The sequence below is a fragment of the Camelus ferus genome, chromosome 2 (genome assembly GCF_009834535.1).
Source record: "Camelus ferus isolate YT-003-E chromosome 2, BCGSAC_Cfer_1.0, whole genome shotgun sequence".
Lineage (NCBI taxonomy): Eukaryota > Metazoa > Chordata > Mammalia > Artiodactyla > Camelidae > Camelus > Camelus ferus.
In genome coordinates, this window is record NC_045697.1 from 35,527,874 (window position 1) to 35,548,263 (window position 20,390).

At 41.4% G+C, this 20,390-nt stretch overlaps 1 protein-coding gene across 1 annotated transcript; it reads right to left on the bottom strand.

The window, feature by feature from the left end:
- Nucleotides 1-1,040: 1,040 nt before the first annotated feature.
- On the bottom strand, nucleotides 1,041-20,163 carry LRRC66 (leucine rich repeat containing 66). Its single transcript, XM_006185967.3, is given in 6 exon segments — nucleotides 1,041-2,964; nucleotides 2,966-3,566; nucleotides 4,813-5,002; nucleotides 10,449-10,618; nucleotides 19,368-19,871; nucleotides 20,143-20,163. Coding segments are annotated over 5 exon segments (2,631 nt in total). The 5' UTR covers nucleotides 19,867-19,871; nucleotides 20,143-20,163; the 3' UTR covers nucleotides 1,041-1,793.
- Between the last annotated feature and the right edge of the window lie 227 nt (nucleotides 20,164-20,390).

A 20,390-nucleotide genomic window follows, 5' to 3' on the forward strand; every position in this document is an offset into this window, starting at 1 on the left:
GTCAAAGGTTTCTGTGTGGTGGAGAGATGAATAGGATATAAGAGTATTTGGGGGTGAGAGGAGTCAAGGAGAGGTACTAAAGGTCACAAAGAGGCCTTAAAATAGTCTAGGTGATAGATAAGGGATGTGCCTTATTCGGGGGTGGAGAGTAGAGATCACAAAGTTAAGAGTTACTGAGGAGCTAGGTCCTATGAGACTAGTGGTGATACCACAGTTGGATTGGGAGGTCCGTAGGGCCATTCCCCCAGACTCCATCACCTTCCATCATAGTCCACCCTAAATATTCACTCTAAGTAAATAAAAACAGGGTGCTTCCCACACAAACGCTGGTTCAACATACATTGCCTAGCGCCCATTCGGATTTTCATGCCTAAATGTCTCCTTATATAGACATTCAGGAATTCTCACTGCATAGAGTTTGGAAGCTACTCAGATTTAGGAAGTGAAAGAGAAGGAGTTGGAGAGAAGACAGATTTTAACTGGCTTTACTGGGTGAGAGTCATGATGCTATCGACCAAGAAGGAGAATGTGGGAGGTCACATGCGTGAAGGAACATGATAAATTTTGGTCCCAGGAGGATCTGTGTAGATTTGGGCAGCTAGGGTGGAGAGTGGGAGCCTGGAGCTTGGCAGGAAGGGTGGGCCTTGTCATACAGACCTGGGTGTCACCTTTACAGAGGTGGCTGTGAAGCTGTGGGTTCCAAGGAGAGTGGCAGAGAAAGACTGGGAACAGACCCTTGAGGGGTGCTCTTCAAGAGGGCAAAGCATGGAGGGCGGGTAGAGCTCAGTGTAGAGCGCATGCCTAGCAAGCATGAGGTCCTGGGTTCACCCCCCAGTGCCTCCAATAAAATAAACAAACAAACAAACAAACAAACAAACCTAATTACCACCCCTGTCCGCCAAGCAAAACAAAACAAAAAAGAAGGCAAAGCAGAGGAGAAGTGTCAGGAAGGAGAACGGGAAAAAGTCAGAGAAGTAGGGGGATAAACACAAGAACACAGCTCCTGAGATCCCTGATTGGAGAGTCACTTCAAGGACTAATCAAGAGTAATAATGGAGTGCCTTTATCTTTTACATAAGACATCACTTCTCTTCTTGAAAAGTGATTTTTAATTTACATTGTGCTCTACAAAATGGTGCCTCCTTTAACATTACTTTTTAACAAATATTGAGAATTGCTCTGGATTTCTCCAGTTTTACAGTTCCCTAATCAACCCAAAAAGCTGTGTGGTTCTTTGTGCAGAATTCATTAAAATCTGTCCAGCAGTCCTGTCTAAGTGCATCAGTAGGCACTGAAGATGTTCCTGGAATTTCTCTTTGATTTTCAAGTTGAACGTCCTTGTCTTTGTCATAGTAGAGCTGGTCCTCTCATGGAGAGCCAACTCCCCTCAGGTTTCTCTGGGTCTGCACTTGCGTATAAAAGTTAGAATGATTTCTTCTAAGTGCAGCAGGTTCCCCTCTGAATGCTGACCCCCGTCTCTTTCACTGAAGTGCTCCCGTGCTCTTAGTGAACTAGTTTTATTTGGAAGCTCTTGTAGTAGTGGTACCTGGCTCTTGCAACTGTTTTCAAAATAGCCCCCACCCACCACCCTCCTTTTACACTGAAGAGCCAGTTCCTCACCACAGGAGTGTAACACATTTGGCTTAGAACCTTTCCCAAACCACCGTCCTCAGGACGTACAAACTTCTCATTTACATCAGTGTCCATTCTGAATCTTGTTGTGAGGGTCTGAAGTTTTCCCTGTAGTTATCTTGGAAGGAATATTGTTTTGAGTTTCTTGGCACGTGAGGTTCTTATTTACAAATGTCGGCGTCCCCGTCAGGACAGGAACTCTCATCAGAATCCGAGGAAACTTCGGCAGAATGTGGTGGTGTCTGTGGTACAATATCCCCATTTGAAAACTCTAAGTCTCTGAGTGAACAGTGCCATTCCACCGGCTCGGACTGAAGAGCTGCGATGTAATCATAAACAGACACGCCTGGGATCTCATCACTACAAGGGCTACTGCTCAGGGACCCAGGCAAAGTCAGTGGATCCTCAGATCTACTGGTGGTAGAGGCACTTTCCAGACGGGTCTCCCACAAACCAGAGTCTGGACCGGAAGTGAGAGTTTTTTCAAAACGATCTTCCTGATTCTCACAGGAATCTTCTTTCCCCAGAATATTTTGGTAAGTGACGTTGTCTGTCCTCTCTCCTGAGTCCTCGTCCTCCAGGGTCTTGCTGGCCCTACAGCTCCCCTCGCCATGTGCCTCTTTTTCAGACACATGTCTTGTGTCCTCAGAACTTGTTGAACTTAGAGTAAATAAAGACCCTTCATCAGAATCAGAGTTGGTGTCTGACTCGTACTGACAGTCAGGAGGGTGCTTCTGCACTGGTTCCTTGTTACTGGGAGTGACAGGCAGGTCAGGGCCCCGCCCTGGAGGGGAGGCCGGTGGGGACCAGTCCGTGTCTCCGGGGTCAGTGAGTGTGGCCCCACTGTAGTGGGTGGGAAGCTCTCCCGCGGCACGGAGGCCCCTGATCCTCTGCTGCTGTGCACTCAGTGAGTTGACATAAGCCCTCACTTGCCTCTCCTTAGAAAACTCCGGAAGTGAGAGTTCAGTGCCCCCTCTTCCCTCATTCTCTCCAGTCCTCAGCGCTTCTGTGTGCACTAGCATCTGAGAGAGGGGAGCTGTCATTTCTCTTGGGGGAGGGGGACCTAACTCGTCGGAATCCTTAGAGACTGAGCTGAGGTCACTTTGTGATCTGGCAGGTGCTGCAGGGCGACCCATGGAACGCTCACTGAGGGCACCTTCCTGGGCCACAGTGTCATAATTTACTTCTCCAGGGATTTCATTCCTGTAGATGTGGTCCTGTCCCGCCAACAGTGGTTGGGGATCACGGGCATTTGAGTGTTGGTGGAGAAGGGGCCCGGCCCCACCGTGATATGGAAGCGTGCTGTCCTTTGTCCCTAGTGTGGTCTGCGAAGTGTTCCCGGCCCTGCCGGCCACCAGGCTCCTTTCTGCTGGGTGCCAGTGTTCTCTCAGGATTGACAGCAGCGTATGGGCTGGCCTCTGTCACCCAGAAAGAGTTTTGGTTCTCATGGAGGTTTTGATCATGGGAAGTTTGGTGCAGATCCATCCTTGGCTGCTGTCTGACTCCTGCAGCTTCGATCTCATCGTAGAAGCCCGGGTTTGAGTACAAGTTACCTGAGCCTGGACTTTTTTTCCGGCATCTCTGTTGCCACAGTCTGTCCACATAAGGCCTTGCAAAAGCGCCCAGGCAGAAAGCCACGAAGAACGTGATGAACACGGCCAGGCAGACGGCCAGGGTGAGGTCCTGGGGAGTGCGTCCCATCCTGCCAGCTGTCTGCTCCTCCCCGGCACTCTTCACCCACCTTGGCAGCCGTCTCGGCCTCTCCCTGGCATCAGAGCCCACAGGGTCCTTCTTCCCCGGAGTAGAAAAGCGCGCTTCCCCGGGCCTCTCACCTGTGCTCCTCAGGAGGCTCTTCATAGGATTCAGGTTCGTGGGATGAAGCTGGGTCTCTCTGGAAACTCTTTTGGTGGTCCACCAGTATGCCTCCTCCTTCCCTGAGAGTGGGGGGGAAGTACACATTGAGTGGACGTGGAAATAAGATTCCAGTGGTTCAGAAGGGTCTGTGAGTCCCCAGTCCTCATCCAGCTAGATTTATAGTGTGTATTACACGGTGAGCAGCTTGACTGACTGACTGGTTGTCTGGTGCCGACAGCACGTGCAGGGCTGTGTGCGTGTCTGCACGTGGCTCTCAGGTGCAGGGCTGCCTCTCCCAGGCCCAGGAGGCTGTGTGCTTCTCAGGCTTCCTCCCTGACTGCTGCCCACGGGAGGGAGAAGCCGGACGGAGGGACGGCCACATTGCTTCTCCTTCCTCCATGTCCTCACCTACTGACCGCACATTTTTTGAGAACTTTCCATCAGCTCCCTGCAAAATCTGTCCCGGCTCCACCTGTGACTGCTGTATCATTGCCTCACCATTCCTCAGTGCCGCCAAACAGCAAAGACACTCAAGTTTCTCTGCTGGCTCCTGACATTCTGCCCTCCACACTCAGATGCCAGTGTGACTTGTACAGAGTGATGAAACAGGTGTGCCTGACATTTAAGACTTCTCCCTTCTCTCATCTTCATGGATTTCTCTTAAACCTGGTATGCATGGCCATGTCTCTAACAGCAGTCCTGAACAGAAGTCAGGACTCATTAGAAAAAAAAAATCTGCCTTTTTTCCCCCCCAGTTAGGAGTTTGAGATATAGCCAAGATATTTAATAATAGGGAAAAAAAGAGCTTCCAGAATATTCAACTCCAGTAACATATTCTAGCAGTTTGGGAGAGTGGCAGGGAACAAATCAAAGAAAAATCTACTTTTGAAATATGTGTGTTTTGTGTATGTATAGGATTATGCTTTCAGAGGGTTACCAAGCATTTTAATAATTATGTTTCAAGTTTTAGAAGTTCTTTCTTTGATTGATTATTTTATTAACATTTGGGATAAAAATATGACATTTGGGGGCTTTAGGGAAAAATTCTCTCCTCGTGAAATTTGTTTTTGACCAAATCCAGTGGTTTCTGAGCTAGCTGAACTAGGTTTCTCTGACCATGTGAAGAAAATCATTCATGAACTGAGGAAAACAGTCAGGTACGGAGGATGGTTCTGTGACACAGCCCAAGGATGACTAATGCCGTGGATCAGTGCTCTTGCTTTCAGGGGGACTGTCATTCTTTCAAATGAGTCTCAATTATTCTTGTGCTTTTTTTTTTCAGTTTAAATGGAAGTATTTCTGAGAGAAGAGGCACTACTGACTTACCTATAGACTTGTTGCAAATTACATTCCACTTTTCCCTCCAGGATTCAGAAATAAACTTGTGGAAGACTGCCACGCTGTAGTCACACTGCCATTGGTTATCAGCCAAGTCAGCCTCCAGGTGGGGAAGTTCTAGAGCAATGATCATCACTGGCAGGACGGCGGTCAGCGCATTGTTGCTGAGGTCTACCACCTGCTCGAGAAGAAACAAATTTAGGACAGTCTGCGAAGAAAGACAACTGGAGACAAAATAAATGAGTCACAGATATTGTCTGTATCCCTATGGAAGCAATATGAATTTTGCACTTATTTCAGAGTCAGAGGGGAGTAGGTTTAAACCTCTCTTCTGCCCATGAGAACTCTGTGAGCCTCAGCAACTTGCTGACTCTTGATGAGCCTACCTCCCAGGGTGGTTCTGAGGATTAAATGTATGTGAAAACTTTAAATATGGTGCTTATACTAGATCCCAAATCATCTTCCCCTCCTTCTGTCCTGTAAGTTGGGATTTGTACTGTTAGATAAAACCTAGATTTCTGGTTACTGAGGTCTAGAATTAGACACCGGGTCTAGAATGTCTAGAAGTACTGCGATCTTGAAAGTGGCAGAAGGTACTGGATGATGAGGATATACAGCCTAGAACTGCGGTTGACCAGAAGTAGCAAAGAGAGGTCTTTTGCATCAAGTATTATCTTAAAGGTAGTAGTACATTTCTCTGCATCCAGGGCTACTCAGTATACACAGAATGACTAATTTTCCTAGTCTAATCAGAAATAAAGGGGAAACAAAAGGACTCAGTGGCTCTAGAAACACGGAGCAGGGTCTGCTGCAGTTGGCTATGGCGGTGGTGTGATGCAGCAGGGAAGGCATAATTAGGTGTACTCTAGCTACCGTTTGCAGAGCATCGCTGGGTACCATGAATTCTGCTGGGTGCTTCACATACATTATCTCTAATCCTCCCAGCAACTTTCTCATTTCCCCTTTTTTACAGAGGAGGAAACTGGGCTAGGTTGCAGCATTATACCACATAGTTTCTAGTCCTAGGGCCTGGTACCCAGATGCTAAGAAAATAATAGAGGAATGAATGAATGAATGAATGGCAGAGCTGGGATCTGATCTGGCTTCATAGCTGTGTGCCTTCCACTCCACAGCACAGCCTCTCGGAGCCCGAGTTCCCACTGCACTGGAGTGAAGGGCTGGGCGGAGGAGGCCTGGAGTGTAAGGACCAGAGTGGGAGAAAATCATAAAAGAGAAAATACAAGCCTTGCTGAAAAATAAAAAGAGGGCCACAGATAAAAATCAGAGACACTGAATGTAATCCAGGCCAACTGTTTAATAAACATCAGGGGGAAAGCAGCACTGACAACTTGGCTTATATAAATTCCAAAGAAGAGCTGACTCAAACAAAGACTCAGACAGCGCCATGACCAAGACCATGGCATGAAGAATCAGAATTCTCCTTGAACTTAGTGGTGAGGGGGGCCTTTCCAGTGTTGAGTAATCAAGCACTCTTGACTCCCAGAGGAAGGTTGCAAAATATAAGAAGTAGGAAATTGGGATTGGGGAGGAAAAAAAAAAAAAAAAACAAAACTCTTGCTTTGGCCTGGCCTTGCCTGGGAGCATTAGCTTTCTTATGTATTACCCTCTCAACAATAGAGTGAAATGTTCTAAGTCTGAAGAGGGTATTTTCTCAGTGCATGCCTGCATGGTTTTCATCCTGTTATGTTATTGTATTACAAATCATGACACTGAAAGCAAAACTGAGAGAGTATAGAAAACTAATAAAATGATTCAGGAGGAATAATTTCTTAGAAAAGATGAAAACAACACAGTCCAATCTGGCTAAAGAAAAGCCCATCAACCAACACTTGGAAGGAGTGTACTGTCTACAGCCACAGCATCCTGAACACATCTGGTCTCATCTGAGAGGAGTGTACATTATAGAAAGATTGGGAGAAGCATATAATGTTGCTACACAAATCACCACATCTAAGAAGAATGGGGTAAGATTAAGAAAAGGAATGCTAATTTGAAATGCCAATGAAACTTATTTTATTCTGTCTAAACATGATGATGAATTTATGCCTTGAAAAAAAATCTATTTGGTTTCTGAAAAGATTTCCATGTAGGAAAACACATAATATAGTGCAGGTATTAAATACATCTTGTGAAAAAGAAAAAAAAAACAACCCAACAACAACATCGATTTTAATACTCATCTCTCTGGAACCAAATATTCTCATCATCTTCCCAAACAAGTTTTCAGTTATTGCCAAACAATTGGAAGGGATAACAGGGAAGAAGAAATTGTATGATTCCAGGCAGTTCAGGTGAATTGAGAATTACAGATGATTTAAAACATTCTTGGGCTTACTTTTTAGTTTGCCTGCAGCATCTATCACCTGTGAGCTGCAGAAGACTTATGAAGCACAATAAGCAAGCATAGGGCAATTACACATACAAATATAATCAGAATATAACATACTAAATAAGGCTCCCAGGCAATCTGACAACACGTTTGTGGTGAATTGGGGAGTGCTGCCAAGTTAAGTGGACATTCGTATCTGCTCTGATAACCACTGTAGCAGACAGGACCACAGTACAGCTGCCTCCTGGTATTCGAGCTCTTTGAGTAATCTCCTCCCCTTGAGTGTAGACAAGACCTGCGCCTTGCTTCTCAGCAGTGAGAATGGCAAAAGCAATGGGACCTCACTTCCATGACAACATTGCAAAAGACTGTAATGTTCTCGCTAGCATGCTAGCTCCTTCGGGCTCTGAAGCAAGCTGCAATGCTGTGAACTGCCCTGTGGGAAAGCCCACGTGGTACAGAGGTGAGGGCAGGCTCAGGCTGATAGCCAGTAAGGAACTGAGCCCTCTGCCCAACAGCCCAGGTGGAACTGAATCCTGCCAACAATCACATGAGCTTGGAAGTGGATGCTTCTTCAGCTGGGCCTTCAGGTGAGACTCCAGCCCTGGCCAACACCTTGACTGCAGCCTCTTGAGACGCCTTTAGCAGAAGACTCAGCTAAGTCTTGCCTGGATTGCTGAACCAAAGAAGTTGTGAGATAATATATGTGTTTGAGATAATACTGCTAAGTTGGCAGTAATTTGTTACACACCAAAAGATAACTAGTACACCTAACCACACTCATCATCCATCGATTCCTTTGTTTATTCTACAAGTTTCTTTAAATATGTGGTATGTATTAGACATATGTCAAGCACCAGAAAACAAAGTATGTATGATACACTTCCTCAAAGAGCTCACCGTCTGGTAGAAGGGTTATGGGGACACAGGCATTAGCAGCTAACCATACCTAAAATGAAATAATTTCAGTTTTGATAAATACAGTGATGGAAAAGTATAGCCTATTGTAAGTGTGTAAAAAGGACAACTAATTCAATCTGGAGGCCCAGGGAAGGCTTCCTTGAGGAAGTGACGTTGGAAGGATTAGGAAGGGCTAACTCTTCTGGGCAAAAGGATCAGCAAGCGGGGAGGCCCTGAGGTGAAAACCAGGCTGGAAAGCAGTGAGCAAGGGATGGGTGGCTTGAAATGAGGCTGGAGAGGTAAAGAGGGGTCAGGCCCTTGTTGTGAAAGCATACAATCAGATTTGTATGTTAAAAGAGTAGAATTTCAATATGTAGTCTCCAGTTATAAAGGGCTTACTGTATTCCAAATGTGGTTCAAAGCACTTTGTATGTATTAAAACATTTAGTTCTCACAAAACCTATGAAAAAGGAATTGTTATCTCCATTTTACAGATGAGAAAACTGAAGCACAGAGAGATCTGGTAACTCACCCAAGATTGTGTGATTAGCAAGCAGCAGAGCCTAGGTGTAAACCCAGGCAGCTGGCTCCACAGGCCACCCCCTCACCGCTGCTTCACCAGTTTCCCTTCCATAGAGGAGGAACTTGGGGGACCATTCTGGCTGAAGGGCGGAAGTTGGAGATTTGTCCTGCAGCCTTGCTTGAAGAGCACTTTACATGTAAAACTGGGAAAGTGTCCATTTCTATGTGGGTGCAGTCTAATATGACAGCCATTAGCCACATGCGGTCACTGATCATTAAAATGTGGCTAGTCCAAATTGGGATGTGCAGTTAAGTGTGAATATAGTCTGCTCTCCATGTCTGTGGGTTTTGAACCCATGGACTGAAGTAGTTAAAAAGAAGAAAGTAAAGAAAGAAAGAAAGAAAGAAAGAAAGAAAGAAAGAAAGAAAGAAAGAAAGAAAGAAAGAAAGAAAGAAAGAAAGAAAGGAAGAAAGAAAGAAAGAAACAAAGAAAGAAAGAAAGGAAGGAAGGAAGGAAGGAAGGAAGGAAGGAAGGAAGAAAAAAAATTTCAAAAGTTCCCAAAAGCAAAACTTGAATTTGCCTAGTGCAGGCAAATATTTTCATAGACAGCACTTATATTGTATTTACACAGCATTTACATTGTATTATTATAAGTAACCCAGAGATGATTTACAGTATATGGGAGGGTGTGCATAGGTTATATGCAAATACTATGCCAGTTTATATAAAGGACTCAAGCATCCGCAGATTTTGGATTCACAGGGGTCCTGGAACCAATCCCATTGGACATCAAGGGTCAGCTGTACACACAGGGTTTTGAAGACTTAGTATGAAAAAGAGAATGTATGTTATCTTATTAATAATATTGATTACATGTGTAAAAGATAGTATTTGGGTATATTGGGTTTAAAGATGTATTACTAAAATTAAATTCACCTGCTTATTTTTACTTCTTATATTAAGTTACTAAAGCAATATAAAATTGCATATGTGGCCCACATTATGTTTTCAGGGGTCATAACTGGCCTATATAGAGAATGGGGGTGTGTGATGCAGGTTGCGGGGACAGGGGACTCAAGCTTCTCCTAAGCCATCTCTGGGGGCCACCCTGGTGTTTCTAAAGGAGCATTGAGTGGAGATTTTACTGTATCCCCCTCAAAGAGGAGGAGGGGGGAGGAAGGGACTTGGAGGAGAAAGGGCTGAAGCTGCCAAAACTAGGGCTCTGGGGGTTCCTCGCACTCACAGCTGTCAAGACCTCAGTGAGATTCACTGAAAGGGGCCCGAGAGACAGGCAACACAGCTCTAAAATGTGATGCCTACCCCCTCAACATAGGTCTGATGTTTAGAACCACACGTGGCACGTGGTAAGTGCAATGCAAGTATGGGTTGATATCATTATTGTCGGTATTATTCTGTGCCCGATTTTGGAGCGGAAGCACCAGGTTTGCTGGCCTTCAAAGGCTCATATAGTCCCAAATTGCATAAAACCCCAGGGACCTTTCACTGACCTTGTAGTTCAGGGAGGCAGCCTTCCTAATAACCAAGATTTAATTTCTTGCCAACTGGTAAGTGGAAACTTGGAGTTGGTTTTAATTTGATTTAGGAAAAATAATGTGCCAGTTATTGCTGCTGAGTATTAATGTTCAAATAAAATTCATGTCCACTGCTGAGGCTTTGGATCTTTGAGGCAAGAGAGAGACTTCAGCTCTTTTAGGGGAGTCTTAAAATAGACTTATATTTTTTGATTAGTGGCCAGTACTACTGGTCATGAAGAAGCTCTTCAATGGAAATACTCTTCTAATATAATTGCCCATAGGTCTGATATTTGAATTATAAACATTACTTCCTAACCTGTAATTTTTTCAGGTCCTTGAAGGCTTCTGGATGAATTCTGAATATCTTGTTGCTCTTTAAATGGAGGTTTTCCAGTTGCAGGCAGTTATGAAAATCAGACAGACCAATTTGTGATATCCCATTGAAGGACAGATCCAAACTCTGTAATGACTTCAGTTTCCATAGCCCTGTTAAAATGAACAAGCAAGTTAAAATATAAATTGTTCAGTATTGTTTGTAAGGTAGAAACTAGGACATAACCTAAATGGTTCTCAACAGAGAAATGGCTAAACAAAGGATGATGTTATCAATACTACAAAATGCTGTGTAGTCCGAAAAGAGAACATGGGGTAGGTCAATATGAACTGACTGAACAGGAAGGAAAAGTTAAGTTGCAGGAAAGTATAAAGTATAATCCCAATGTTCTTGGGAAAAAGAGAGCCATATGCAAACTTATACATATGTTTTGAGAGAGCAGAGAGGAAGGCCTGGCAAGAGATGAACTAGGCTACGGATGGTAGTCACGCTTAGGAGTCAGGTAGGGGAGGGAGGTGAAACTTTGCTTTTATTTTTATACACTTTAACATGTGCTAATTTTACAATAAGAGCATCAGTCCAAAATCTAACCTTGACTGAATGAGATGACAAGCAGATATTTGCTTATTTGATTCAACTATGGGCAAAACTGGACAATCTTGCAATAGTTATAGAGGAAAAAGTTTTATTTACATGGATGATGTTTTATTTACATGGATGAATTCTTCCCCTTTTAAGATGTTCTTATTCTAATTTGTAGCTATGTCCTTTTATAAATTATTGCTGATATTACAATAATTTTCTAGGAATTCTTATATTTTCCAAAAGTAGTATGTTGATAGATGTTTTATTTTGTGGCAAAATAATCTAATTGAGTTTTGGTCTCTGCCTTTGTGTTTCACTTGATTCCAGAAGCAACCAGGAGGCCCATTTGGCACTGAAGATAAAGGTTGAGAATGAGGTGCCAGCCATAGCAATCTTCCAAATCTGATTTCCCATATGAGTCTCACAAGGAATCCCTGCATTTTTACATTTCCTTCTGCTCTGTTCTCACACGTCATCTGTGTCTTTAACTAACTACTGCATAGCAGATCAGGCTGGTTCAATTCCCCAAGTGTTAACTCCTTGCCCACTATCTGCAGAGCACTTATTGTGTAAGACTGACTATGCAGAGAGATGATGACTGTTTTGAAAATGGCTGCACATCTATGTTCTCATGTGTTCACTTCAGCTGTACAGACTGAGCCAGAGATCATAAGGATGACAACTCAGTCAAAACATTATGAGCAAGGCACCTGGTGCTGAGGACACAGACAGCATGAAGACCTTGTGTCGGGCTGAGTGATGAGACATAAACACAAGAAAAAGTCATTAGTTATACAAAGCAGTTACACCCCCACCTTCGACTATAAAATTAATTATTGTTTATCTGTCAGCCTATCCATCAGATGATTAATCCGTTCAGGGAAGAATTCTCATCCTTGTGAATTCTTATAATGCCAGGTATACAAGAGACAGTCAATAGGCCAGAGGGCACAGTGCTGGACCTGCATAGAGATTTCAAAATTGTTGAGCCAACATTAAAAATTCAATACAAACATGTACATTTCTAGCTTCTCTTAAATAATTGGAAGTGGCAACTGGCACAAGACTTTTGACTAAAGTTAAAGGAGGTCTGCCTGTCTTAGATGGGGTGTGCCTTGTAGAAGAAAACGATGACCCCATCAAAAATAGGAAAACAAAGGATAGGCCAGGAAGCCCGCACATTTAAAAAAATGAGTGAGAACCAAGGCTAATATTCAGCTGGCCTACGCTGGTAAGAAACACTTCCATACCGGTTCATAAATAGCCATTGCCAAGCCTCCGTGTGTCGCCCTGCTGCCCTGGGCACTTTGGTCCATCCCCCGTCCACCTCCTACCCCCAACAGGACTCTGCTGCATCACTACAGACAGGAGGCATCCAGCTTGGGAACCCAGGCCAATGGCCACTAGTTAAGTATTTTGAATATAACCTCTGGAGAAAATGTTTCTTTGCGAAGAATATACCTACATGATTTAATATGCAGACATATGGGTCTTAAGAAAAAATGCAACAAAGGACCTGATATGAAAGAAGCCATAGTTTCTTAACATTTTCATGATAATTGCCTGGCCTGTATAGGGATGTGAGCTCATGGTTGCTCCCATTTCTAGTGCTTAATTGAATTCAATAAGTACCCCAGGAGTTCAGTGGGAAGGGAGGTTGGTCTATCAATTAATAGGGGGGTGTGGAAATCTCCAACTATAACAGTGGATTTGAAAGTGAGCTGGACCCTGCGGGGCCTTGTCAGGGACAGACCTCTGTGTCCCTCGCCTCTTGTCTGTAGAAAAAGCTTTAGTCTCTTAGGCCTTCTATGAGTTCTAAAGAGTAGATTTAATCAGAGAAGTGAGAAAATGCAGAAACAAAGGAAAACAGTCAAGCAAGACAAAGTAATAATAGTTTAGTCATAAAACAAAGTCAAGGATCTTTAGTTTCTCCTCAGGAGCTGTAGATAATATCCTGGGCCATGTCCTTGAGTTGTTTTGCCCACATGAAAACCCCCACCAGGTGGAGGAAGTTAACTGCATGCTGACCACAAGGACATAGACCCAGACCATTGGAATCAGAAGGTTGATGACTGAGCGTCCCCAAACATCACCCTGTTACCTCGCCATCAACCAATGAGAGAACTGTGAATGAGCTGATCACACACCCAGTGACCCTCTCCCTCACCCTGTCTTTAAAAACCCTTCTCTAAAAGCCACCAGGGAGTTTGGGTCATTTGAGCGTGAGCTGCCCGTTCTCCTTACTTAGTGCCCTGCAATGAATGCTGTCTGTACTCTTCCTCACCACCACTGGTGTCATTAGTCGGCTTTGCTGCAGCTGGGGCCAGCAGACCCAGGGTAGGCTGGCGAATAGATCTGTCTGTTTCTCTTTACGGTTCTGTCAGTTTTCCCCTCACATATTTTGATGATCTGTTGTTAGGCATATCCACATTTAGAATGATTGTACAAGAATTGACCCCTTTATCATTCAGTAATGCCTTCTTTATCCCTGGTAATTTTTGTTATTCTGAAGTCTCCTTTGTCTCAAATTAATATAGCTCTCCCACCTTTCTTTAGATTAGAGTTTATCTAATGGTTTATCTTTCTGCATCCCTTTAGCTAGCAGCTTTGTTTGTAATAGCCAAAAAAGACAATCTGAGTGTCTGTCAACAAAGTAAATGAGTATCCATACAATGAAATTGTCCTCAGAAATAAAAATGAATGAACTTTTAATACCTAGAACAACATGGAGGAATCTCAAAATAATTACACTGAATGAAAGAAGCTGCACCAAAAATAAAAGACTGTATTGAAGGATTGCATTTATATAAAATTATAGAAATGCAAACAAATCTATAGTGACAGAAAGGAGACCAGTGGTTACCTGGGCAGGGGAGAGATGATGGGTGGGAAAGATAGACTGCCAAGAGGCACGAGGAGACTTTTGGGGGTGATGAATAGTTCACTATCTTGATAGTGGTGATGGTCTCACGGGTCAGTGTGGTTCAGAGAGGACGGAACAGAGCATTCAGAACACAGAGGAGCAGGGGCCTCCAACATTATACAGACCTACAGAAGCATGAGCAGTTCCAGCAGGATTACTGGTGAATACTCTGGACTTCATATAAACTCTGAACTTTCGTAGCAAGAGAATGAAAATCACCTTTAGTTACCCATTGTACTAGAAATCAAGGAAGTGACTATTACAGCAAAGACTGAGATGGCAAACAGAATTAGACACTCAGGATGATTAAATGGCCCTAAAGGAGAACTAAGATTTTTTGAGCACCTGTTGTGTATCAGGTGCAATGAGAGATGTTTTACATGTATCATCACTCTGTGTTACAGCTTTTACAAACGCTATCTCTCTAAACCACACTACCTTCTGTTAAAGACAAGGATCAGGAGGATTTTATATGTTAAGTGACTTAAGGTCAATAAACAATAGAGTAATACGAGAAGTATAAAAGTATAAGAGATGAAATAAAAGAGTAAATAAGAGAAGTGAGATCAATACACGCCCAAGCATAGAGTGCACGCCCAAGCATGAATGCAAAGAGTTATAAAGGTAACTTCTTATTCGACTCCTTTCGTAACATCAAGTTAAGATCCCCAAGAAGAAGGAGAACGTCTTCTGCAGATGGGAATTAAGACTGAAATTCAGTTACTCCTCCCACATGAAGATTTTCCCTTTACTTCCAATTTTAGAGAATTAAGATTTAATTTTAGTTAAGAGAACTTGTGGGGTCCTACAAATGACCTTGTTTCGGGTCTCTCAAGATGAAGTTGGGTAATTCGGGTAAACGCTACCATGACAGTTGGCTATGTTTCTCAATAAGAGGAATCTTGTTCTTTTACACATTTTGCAAAAGGTGAATCAATGTTGAGGGTGAGTGAAAGAGGTTGTGAGGTGCACTCATGGCTGGGGCTTGGACATCAGAGAATACATTACATGTTTTAAGAGAGTTGAATGTTGGGAGAGAAATATGGAGGCCCTTTTGTGGAGGTAGAATTATTTATTGAACTACTGATGATTGCATAGGCCACGGGAGGCAGGAATTTGATTAGCCTTTGCATTTAAATGGCCAGAAGTAGTTTTATTACTTCCAAGAAATTATGTCAGCGTTTATTAGAAAAAAGGCCACGGAGGATATGCCCAGAGAGTGTACCATCTTAGAAATCTTCTTTGGACTATGAACTTCTTAAATGCTCTCCCAGATATGATAATCTAACATAAAATAATGATATTCAAGAGTTATGGCTTCAAGTTCAAAGAGTACTAAGAATTGGAATAGAGTCCGGAATAGTTCTGGATAAGATATTTGATTCGTAAAATTAGCCTGAATGTGGTCAAATTTATATAGGTGAGCCAAAGCTTAATGACATACATTCATTTTGTTACTTTAGACCCTGAGTTGGTTTTGAGAACACTGGTTATTGGTATTTCCATAATCCAAATAGCAATCAGGATGAAAGGTTTAATTCTCTACAAATGAAAAGAATACAGCATACTTTTTTTTTTTTTTTTAACAATATACTGGTTATGTTTTTTCCTCCTCTACCAGTTTCAAAAGTCTGGTATTATTTCATCTCATTGATAACATATTTATCTCTTGGATTCCGGAATTTAGTGTGTTAATATCAGGCTGTCACACCTGGTCGGGTTTCAGCTTAACTGGAAACCCAGTAAGATGTTGGTCCTCATACATTTTCAGGTACTTTGTGGGCACTCTAAAAATACTGCTTAATGAAAGTTGGGATAGTTTAACTGGAGACCAGTCCCCTTGTTTTCAGTTTTTTAAAACTGATTTTTCCATTATTAATGCTGTGCTCCAAAAATATGGGAGGAAGGTGGAATGATCATTAAGGTTAAGTTCATAGCTGGCTTCTGTTTGGTAAACTGCATCGGCCAGTACCTTCTCTGGGTGCTTTCCCAACATGAAGCGTATTGGTAACATCACAGCTGATCAGCATCAACCCAGGAAATCAGCTGATACTGGGTTAGTCGATGGGATCTTTCATTCTTACAAAAGTGGACTTTACAGAGTAATAGCAACTTATCCTGGCTTTATAAATTGTCACCATTCTAAGTCATGTGAAACATGATTTATAAAGGTACCCATGTGCTACAGGCCAATTGCTTGATTGCTGCTTTCAGAGATATCTCTAATTAATCATTATCTTAGATGAGTGCAAACAGCTTGTAAATAGTTAGATACAAATGATTCTCTGCTGAATTATAGTGGGCTGGGAGTCACAGCTGCTGCAATAATTGTTAAGCATTTTAAAAGATAAGCTGAGATTTAGACAAAAACAAATTTATCATTTGTTTCTAAATAGATCGTTATTCTTGATTTGTGCCGAGAGTAATAGTAACTAGTATTTGCAAAGTATTTTACAAGTTTATGAAGTACTTCTCATATATTTTAAGAGCTACTGTTTATTATGCCAAATACTGTGTCCAGTTCTTGAGATACATCTTTCCTTCAATCCTCACAATTCTGAGTAAATATTACATTATCCAGATGTTAGCTTAGGATAAAGGAATCAAAAAAGAACAAAGGTTGGGAAAAGGTTGGCTCTCCAGGAAGCACCTCTCATTTATCAGCTTTTCCCCTTCAAAATGGGATTTCAAAGTCAGAGTTACCCAGTCACAGTCACAGAACAGTGAAATGTGAAGGGACATTAGAGGGGACTCAATCTGGTAAAAACGGAAAGTATGATGATTATGGAAAAATACTTCAAATCACACAATGCTGTGGATAAAAGAACTCTCAGTTACATGTAAGTAGGTGCAGGGCTTACACTGGACTTTGATCATCGGTCTGTTTCATTAACCTGTCTATGGTTTTGTTTGCTAGAAGTCTATTAGAATTTCAGATACAAGATTTGCTCATTTTATATCTTTTTTCTCTCTCCTTTGCAAGTTTAACATATTTCCTGATGTTTTGGGAGGCAGAGGTTTAACTTGGGAAAGGACGATGGGGCTCTATCTGCATTTCATAGAGATATTTGGTCCTTAAATGAAATGCATTCGCCCAAACCTCCACTTAGCTCTGGGGAATTCATCTGCCTTAAGGAGGGATGTTCCGCACTTCTCTAGTTACTGTTGTGCTGGGATAATATTTTGACATATTAATCTTTTACCTCTCTCTATTTCCCTGTTTCCTTTCTCTCCATTCAAGCAGAAAGTAGGATCAGTATTAATTGTTCCAGGGGAGACACATCACAAGGCAGAAAATAGAGGTGTCTACGAGTCTTTTTTTGCTTTTGTTTTCCAAAGGCCTAAACCTTCAGAAGAAAGGAATTTCTAGATCTAGATAAAGGGTTTTGAAGAAACGAAAGCAGGGAAGAATTTCTCCAAACTGAAAGACTGAAAAGAGATGTTCTATGGTTAGAGGGGGTGAGGGACATGGACACACACACACACACACACACAAACTTTGATGGTTTGTCAGGGTATAAAATTCTAGAGCTGTGGTATAAACCTAAGAAAAGACAAAGGAAAGCCCATGAAGGGCTGATGTTAAATGTAAGTATCCCTACGTCCCACCCCAACGGATACTAGCAGAATAGGGGCTTAGAATCAGAAGTTCTGCAGAGTTATAAAAAAGTAGAAGGTTCTCTCTCGGGGACACTGGAATTCATGGGTTGAGATTTACATCTACCATGCTAGCTAGAAAACATATCGTGTGGATACATGTAGCTTTTAATGATGTTCATCAAAGAGTTAAGCAAACAAAATAGAAATAATCTAAATGTTGTTTGATGAACCATTATAATATATGTATGTATGAACATTATTCAATTATTTAAAATATTATTTATGAGACTGCTTAATTAGGTAAAGGTGTTCAAAATATTATGTGATATGATATTGTTATAAAATACTATCGACAGTATGATCCAATTTTGAGAGGAAAATATATATGTATACATAAAGAATAAACTTGAAGAAGATACATTACAGGAGGGACTTTAATGTTTTCCTTCAAGTTTTTCTTTAATTTCTAATGTTCTACAAATAACAGGCATTCCTTTTATAATAAGAACAATATGATGAAAATCATAAAATTAAATTAGTTTATACTTTGCACTGAATGTGCTACACACTGCTTTTATGGAAAAAGTCAGGGAGAGAAGGCTCCTACCCTTCTCACACAATTCTGCTGGAAGGGGGACTGGAGTAGTCATCCCTTCACCTGCTGGGCTATTCTCATCAAAATTATGCTTAAAACAAGATCAGGAACTGGAGAAAGAGTGAAGAGTAAACAAATAAATTCTAAAAAATGAAATGAAAGACCTGAAAAATTAGAAAAACTAAATATGAATAATTTGAGATGGAGAAAAATGACATCCTTACACTTTCTTTGTTAGCATCGGGTCTTATATAAAGTAAGTACTTAGCAAATAGTGACCAAGACTGAAAACAAATAGGGAAAGGAAAGTGTTTGGAGCTCCTGAATAGAAAAAAGCTCTGGCTTATGAAGCTGATACATTTTCTAAATAAAACATGGGTGTATTAGTTAAGGAACACCAACATGGAGATTATTCAGTGTCAGAATGGATGAGAATTTTTTATAACAGAAGGATATGTGGAGTTCTGATAAGGAATTCTGATTTTGATTTGATAATAAGAAAGTTTATATATAATACTAGCATAATTGTAGTCTACATTTGGAGGACAACCAGATAAGTAGATGTAAAATATATTCTATAAAAACAAAAATTATAAATAGGGGAACACATTTAATTCGAATTGTGTTACACACGAACAGAATCTGAACTAGTGATTTCTTAGTGCTTTTTTATATTTAGAAAAAAATGTATAATAATCAAAGCAGGTAATTTAAAACCACACATTATTATTTAGAACTTAGACACTTCCTAGTATCTCTTGACAAATCCATAACATTAATGTAAGTTATAGTAATAGGAGATTAAATTGCATTGACTATAAGTTCCACATATTATAACTTCAAATTCCACAAGAAACTCCTTTTATTTGCTCTGATCAAATTACTTTACATTCAGCTGTTTCCTTGAAACTGAAAACCAACCTGGGATTCTTACTGACATAAAACATTAACTCTCCACATACTCATTGTTTCTTGGTCTAGTCCATCTTTCTAACATTAATTAATTAAATATTTTATTTATTATTGTATTATTTAATAATTTTTTTATCTTGGCAGGGGCAGGGGGTAGGTAACTAGGTTTACTTGTTTTTGGAGGAGGTACTCGGGATCGAACCCAGGGCCTTATGCATGCTAAGCATGCACTCTACCCCTTGAGCTATACCCTCCCCCCAAGTCTATTTTTTAAAATTGTACTTACCCTTGGGTATATGACTGAGTTTATTTCTTTGAAGAATGAGCAACTTTAGAAATGGAAGCCCATTTCTCAAGCTGCTTCTGTGGCGTTTCACCCACGAGGACTTAAGACTGGGCAGATCCAATGACACGGAGTGGATGGCGTTGTTGCTGAGGTTTAATATTTCCAGAGCATGAAAATGCGCGAAAGAGCTCAAGGTTACTTTTGATATGAGATTGTTACTGAGGTCCAGATGTCTTATAGTCCATTCTTCTTTTTTCATGTGAGTTTGTAAGAGAACCTTGAAGAAATTGGAACTTACAGCATCCACCGTGGCTGCTATCTGTGACATGTCCACAGGTATCTCATGCTTTCCAGCAAAAGAACAATTTGTCAGAAGATATCCATTCCACTGGCACTTGGAATTGAATAAAATACTACTTTTTCTAGATGGGTTTGTCATTGTGCCAGTAAAATAAAGACCTATCACCATGGTAATGACTCTCAAACATAGGTTTTTCATAATGCCTGGAGAGAGGAAAATTAATTGACTTTTTCAAAATAGCTTATGTAAAAACTAACAGCAAATAAGCAGAAAATTTAATTTTCAATTTAAGATTTAGGAACATTATTCTTCCTTGATTGCCCATTTAAGTGAATGTTTAATTTCTTACAAACTGGGGCAAAGTGTAGCTTGCAAAATGGTATACAGCTATAGTATAAAATTACATTTATGACACATTTTTAAAGAAAGAGCTCCCCTGATTTGTCAGAAAATACAAATTCACTTGGGCCTCACCTCTGTCTGCTCTTCCAGGATCATTCACCCTGCCGTCTGCTTAGGAGTGAGGGAAACCTACCAAGATTAAAGACTTCTCTGCTTCCTTGCTAGTCATTAGTACTGAGCAAAGTCTATTAGCTTATCTTACAGCACTGCAGTCAGCCGTGTGATTTACCATGTGAGTAACAAGTCATCCAGTTACGCTAAACTGTGGAACTGTATGGGTGGAAAGTTCAACTCACGAGAAGAGACTCTTGATTTTTTTT